The 6,083-nt window shown below is 41.5% G+C and overlaps 1 protein-coding gene across 1 annotated transcript; it reads left to right on the forward strand.

Moving 5' to 3' along the window:
* The first annotated feature begins 996 nt into the window (after positions 1–996).
* LOC133456255 (E3 ubiquitin-protein ligase TRIM21-like) lies at positions 997–4,697 on the forward strand. The gene is made up of 2 exons (XM_061734709.1): positions 997–1,302; positions 1,600–4,697. Exon 2 carries the CDS (start codon positions 1,609–1,611, stop codon positions 3,250–3,252), a length of 1,644 nt encoding a protein of 547 aa, XP_061590693.1. The 5' UTR covers positions 997–1,302; positions 1,600–1,608; the 3' UTR covers positions 3,253–4,697.
* Positions 4,698–6,083: the final 1,386 nt, after the last annotated feature.

The following is a 6,083-nucleotide window of genomic DNA, read 5'->3' on the forward strand; positions in this document are numbered from 1 at the left end:
AATAATACATGTACATGTACACACACACACACACACACACACACACACACAGTTATATATGCATACTATAATATATTAACACTATAATTATACTAATACACTATAATAGCACTAATAATACAATTTTCAGTCACTGCTATCATTATAATAATTCTACTAATTTCAATATCAATAATAAATTCCCAGTCACATGGTCTGCAGCATTAGGTGAGCCTTAAGTCGTTTTTTTAAAAGTGAATTTGTTTTGTGAGCGAGATATGTGAGGAGGTAAAGAGTTCCAGGACATTACTGAACGATAAATAACTGTGTGAGTAGATTAGTTCTCGGAGTTGGAGGTATATTACACTTCCAGCGATAAAAATCACAGTTATTCACAATATTTAGTTCAACTCAGCTTTATTTATATAACACCAAAACATGACAAATGTCAATTTAACAATATAAATCAACTCATTCGAAATGAGACCAGTTAATACAAAGCCAATAAAAAAAAGCAATAATTATTGTTGTGCTAAGGAAAGCAACAGATTAAGTGTAATTTATTTATTTTATTTAGTTACATTTTAAGTGTTGAAGTGAATCTCCTGTGCCCTGACATCCACTGTTGTAATGCATCCAAGGAAAATTCAATGAAAAGAATTAAAAAGAAAAGCAACACTAAAAGGCAGCCAAGTTCTAAGGGTTAACCCTAACCTGGGGCAAGTGAACTGATGTGAGTTAGTAAAGAGTTTTCAGGTGGTTGAAGATGGAAACAACAAATAAAATTAGGTAAAAGAGGCATCATGAAAATCATGTGACAGTAATCAGGTGGAAAGATCAGAATTGCAGGAACAGCAGCAGAACTGGAAATACACGACAACTTCAACGTCAGGTGGTTGAGTGGTTGCTGAACTTGCTGGATCACAAAACCTTTGCTGTTCAAAAAAGGCTTGAGAAGCCAGCAGCAACACTTGCAGCACAGCGTAGTCCTCCATCTTTGTTGTGGTGACTGAATTTGGCGCTACTTGTACCCGGAAATGGTGACGTAGACAGACGTCTGAAGTAACGTGATGACGTGGCTCTCTGGCCAGCACCAGCTCTGTGTAAAAGCAACCGGTTCTTACTTAGAACCAACCGCGAACCGGCTCTAGCACCAGCACTAGCACCAGCTCTGGAACCAGCTTGGTGTAAAAGGGGTATCAGAAGGTTTGTCAGAGCGACAGAAGAGCTGCAGCAGAGACTAAACCTGTCTGATTCTGGGTTTCTGAGTAAATTCAGACTCAAAGTTTGTTCTCAACAACTCAGCAGAGTCTGGAGACACCGGTGAGTACAGAAGAAAACATTTACTGCGTTTCTGTCAGCGGGACGAATAAAACTTCAACGTTTAGAGGAAAATGATTCACATGAAATAGTTATTTTATAGTTATTATTCTGAAGTCGTGACATTAATAATCTAAACTTGTGTTGATGAAACGTTCCTCCTTTTACTGTCAGGCAAGTGTTGTCTCTGAAGATTCATGACATTCTATTTTACATCTGTTTCCTTCTCTCTTGTTGTTTTTCTCTTTTTCATTTCATTATCGCAGCTTTGATGTTTCACACTTTCACTTTTGTTTCCAGAGATCCAACATGTCTGCTGGCAGCAACCTGAGATCTGCAGATCAGTTCCTGTGCTCCATCTGTCTGGATGTGTTCACTGATCCAGTCAGCACACCATGTGGACACAACTTCTGTAAAACCTGCATCACTCATCACTGGGATGATAATGTTCTCTACAAGTGTCCCTTATGTCAGGAGATGTTCAACACCAGACCTCAGCTGAAAGTCAACACCTTCATCAGAGAGATGGTTTCTGAGTTCAGACGTGAAGCTCAACAGAAATCCAGCAGCAGCAGCTCAGAGCAACAAGCTGCAGAACCAGGAGAAGTTCCCTGTGACGTCTGCACTGGAACCAGACTGAAGGCCCTGAAGTCCTGCTTGGTGTGTCTGGCCTCCTACTGTGAGACTCACCTGGAGCCTCATCTCACAATGTTAGGTCTGAAAAGACATCAGCTAGTGGAGCCTGTGGAGAACCTGGAGGACAGGATTTGTACGAAGCACGATAAACCTCTGGAGCTGTTCTGTAAGACCGACCAGACATGTGTCTGCACGCTCTGCTCTGTTTTAGACCACAAGACTCATGAGTTTGTTCCTCTGAGAGAAGAATATGAAGGAAAGAAGGCAGAGCTGCAGAAGACAGAGGCTGAGATTCAGCAGATGATCCAGAAGAGACGACTGAAGATTCAGGAGATCAAAGAGTCTCTGAAGATCAGTAACGATGCTGCAGACAGAGAGAAAGCAGAAGGTGTTCAGGTCTTCACTGATCTGAAGGAGTCTGTTGAGAGACGTCTGAAGGAGTTCATGAAGGAGATGGAAGACAAACAGAAAACTGCAGAGAAACAGGCTGAAGACTTCATCAAAGATCTGGAACAGGAAATCTGTGAGCTGAAGAAGAGGAGCTCTGAGGTGGAGCAGCTCTCACGCTCTGAAGATCACCTCCACCTCCTCCAAAGATTCTCATCCCTGGAAGATGCTCCACCCACCAAGAACTGGACAGAGGTCAGAGTCCATCCACCTCCATATGAGGGGACTGTGGTGAGAGCTGTGGACCAGCTGGAGAAGAACCTCAGAGAGAAGATGAAAAAGCTGTTTGAAGCTGAGCTGAGGAGGATCCAGCAGTTTGAAGCTGATGTGACTCTTGATCCTGTTACAGCAAATCCCTGGCTCATCATGTCTGATGATGGAAAACAAGTCTATCATGGTGATGTGAAGAAGAATCTTCCAGATAATCCAGAGAGATTCTCTATGTATTCAAATGTCTTAGGAAAACAGAGTTTCTCTTCAGGCAGATTTTACTTTGAGGTTCAGGTTAAAGGAAAGACTGACTGGGATGTAGGAGTGGCCAGAGAGTCGATCAACAGGAAGGGGAAAATCACACTGAGACCTCAGAATGGTTACTGGACTGTTTGGCTGAGAAATGTAAATGAGTACGAAGCTCTTGCAGGTCCTCCAGTCCGTCTCCATCTCAGTTCTCCTCCTGAGAAGTTGGGGGTGTTTGTGGATTATGAGGAGGGTCTGGTCTCCTTTCATGATGTAGATGCTGCAGCACTTCTCTACTCCTTTACTGGCTGCTCTTTCAGGGAGAAACTCCACCCGTTCTTCTGTCCTTGTGTCAACGATGGAGGTAAAAACTCTGCTCCTCTGATCATCTGTCCTGTCAATCAAACTGTCTGATCAACTCTAAGGGCCAAATCCACAAAAGGATTGCGCGGCTTTTGCGGCCGCTAAACCGGTGCAAATGACACAAAAAGAGAGCGTCTAATTCACAAAGCACCCGCAAAGGGCGAATTGCACCACAAACTGCGCTGCCAAGCAAATAGTGTCATTGTGCGCCTGTGCCATTTGCATGCATGTAAATTAGGTAATATTCATACATTTGGCACAAAATTGCCCCCTTTCTATGCAAATAAGCCTCATTGCAAAAACCGTCTAATTCACAAAGGCCAGCGCTATTTGCCACACGCAAAAATAGTGGAGCAAATACCATCTTTTCGAAGCGTGTATTAACTGCGCGCAAACTCACTCCTCACTCCTGCTCTGTCTCTGTTTCTCTCTCTCTCTTCAATATCATTCAAGCCTGTGTGATACTGAATTATATTAAGGGTGAAATCTACAGTCAAACATGACTGTAGACAATCAGATCAAGTGGGGTTGTGGACTTATCTCGGATTTAAAAATAAAAATAACAGGATGGAGCTCAGGATTCATCCATACAGTAAGGGGCTGCTTTATTACAAACAATTCCACCATATAAACATATAAATCTAGAATGTGTGTGTTTAACAGCTGACCTGTAGGTGTGTGTAGCAAAACACAGAACATGAATTACCGTCAGATCCTGATCTGGGACCTCATCTATAAAGCTTGCTTGCGCACAAAAAGGGCCTGAAAGATGCGGCGACGCGCACTGTACGGTGCGCAAGAGTTTGAAAAGTGGGGGGGGGGGCATGTCCCCCCCTGTTCCCAGTGGAAATTGCGCCCTTGCACCTCACGGCGTTTTATTTTCACTCGCTTTATTTTTTATTTCTGCAGTTTTCATTATGGACCAATCTGTGTGCTGAAATATGGAGAACACTGGAAACAGCTCGTCTCACTTACTCAGACAAGTGCAAATTGCACTCAGCTCCAAAACTTTATGGGCGTGTTTGCGCCGGTATATCATTAGAGCAAAATCTTTTGTGAATAGGACCTTAAGGCGGGGCAAATTGCGGGCGCAAATGCGGCGCAATTCACAGCGCTATTTGCGGGCACAATCTGTTCTTTGTGGATTTACCCCTTAAATGTTCATGTGAAATGATTAAAGATTCACTCTGATTGATGGAAACAAATGTTCAAGTTCCCTATTACCTTGTTTAATCAAAATTTGATAAATGCGATTTTTTGTCTGATTGTTGACATTGACATTCTGCATGTTGAAATGTTAACTTTTATTTACTCATTTTACTAGTTTTAACCTGGTACAGCTGCTGCACTCGTATTTGTACTCGGAGACTTTTCTGCTCTGCTGTCACACCGAGCTGCAGTGACCTGTTATGAGAAGATTTGGTGTTTAGTTTCATCTTTGTTGTGGTGTTCAAAGTACTTTGCATCCCGAAACTCCATCACTTCTGCATCGAGACTCCTGATGTATGTTTTGATCCGTTTGGATGCAAATGATGTATTAAATCTACAGAACATGGACCATCTGTCACATCTTTATTCTTCTTAACTTAATGCACTGAGCTCAGACCAGATACTCACCCAGGTGGTTAACACATTTACACAGAGGTGGCGATAGTTTTTCACAGACACATTTATTTTCATTCATTCAATTGATCATTTCAATTCAATTTTATTTATATAGCGTCTATTACAACACAAGTTGTCTCTAGGTGCTATTCTTGCACACTGGCACACTGACACAGATAACAACAGGAACTCATTCAATAACACGGCGGTGGTGCTCTTCACCCCCTGCCTCTCCTCATGCTGCTGCTTTAAAATCAGGAAAACTGCAGTTTTCAACACCGATGCAGTAAAGTTGATTTATATTGTTTATTGGATGGATCCCCATTAGCTGCTGCCTTGGCGACCACTAATCTTCCTGTGGTTCATAAAGTACATAAAATCTTACATAAATGATAACGTGTAAGATATAAATACATACAGTCATACATTCCTAGCATAACTACACTTAACTACACTTACACAATAATACATATACATGTACACACACATACAGTTATATATGCATAATATAATATAATAATTAACACCACAATTATACTAATACACTATAATAGCACTAATAATACCATTTTCAGTCACTGCTATCATTATAATAATTCTACTAATTTCAATATCATTAATAAATTCCCAGTCATATGGTCTGCAGCATTAGCTGAGCCTTAAGTCGTTTTTTTTAAAGTTAATTTGTTTTGTGAGCGAGATATGTGAGGAGGTAAAGAGTTCCAGGACATTACTGAACGATAGATAACTGTGTGAGTAGATTAGTTCTCGGAGTTGGAGGTACCGGTATATTGCACCTTCCACCGATAAAAATCACAGTAATTCACAGTTCAACTCAGCTTTATTTATATAACACCAAAACATGACAAATGTCAATTTAACAATATAAATCAACTCATTCGAAATTAGACCAGTTAATACAAAGCCAATAAAAAAAAGCAATAATTATTGTTGTGCTAAGGAAAGCAACAGATTACATAGAAACCTTTCCTGGGTACAGTCCCCCGTCCTGAGCAAGCACCAGGCGACCGTGGGAAGGAGAAACTCCCTCAGAACAGGAGCAGACTCGGGGAGGACAGCCGTCGGCCTCAACCCCCTGGGAGTGGAGAGGATTAGAAAGGAGACGGCAGCCACCACAGGTCAGGAACAGCTGCTGGGAAGAAGGAACACAGGTTTACAAAAACAACGACCACGTTTACATGCAGTCAAAATTCGGGTTATTGCTAATATTCCGGTTACTGAAACATTCAGAATATTCCGTTTACATGGTAATTAAT

The sequence above is a fragment of the Cololabis saira genome, chromosome 12, assembly GCF_033807715.1.
Source record: "Cololabis saira isolate AMF1-May2022 chromosome 12, fColSai1.1, whole genome shotgun sequence".
Taxonomy (NCBI): domain Eukaryota; kingdom Metazoa; phylum Chordata; class Actinopteri; order Beloniformes; family Belonidae; genus Cololabis; species Cololabis saira.

Excerpts from the sequence above, each read along its gene's own strand:
- LOC133456255 (XM_061734709.1), top strand. The coding sequence starts at position 1,609 with ATGTCTGCTGGCAGCAACCTGAGATCTGCAGATCAGTTCCTGTGCTCC.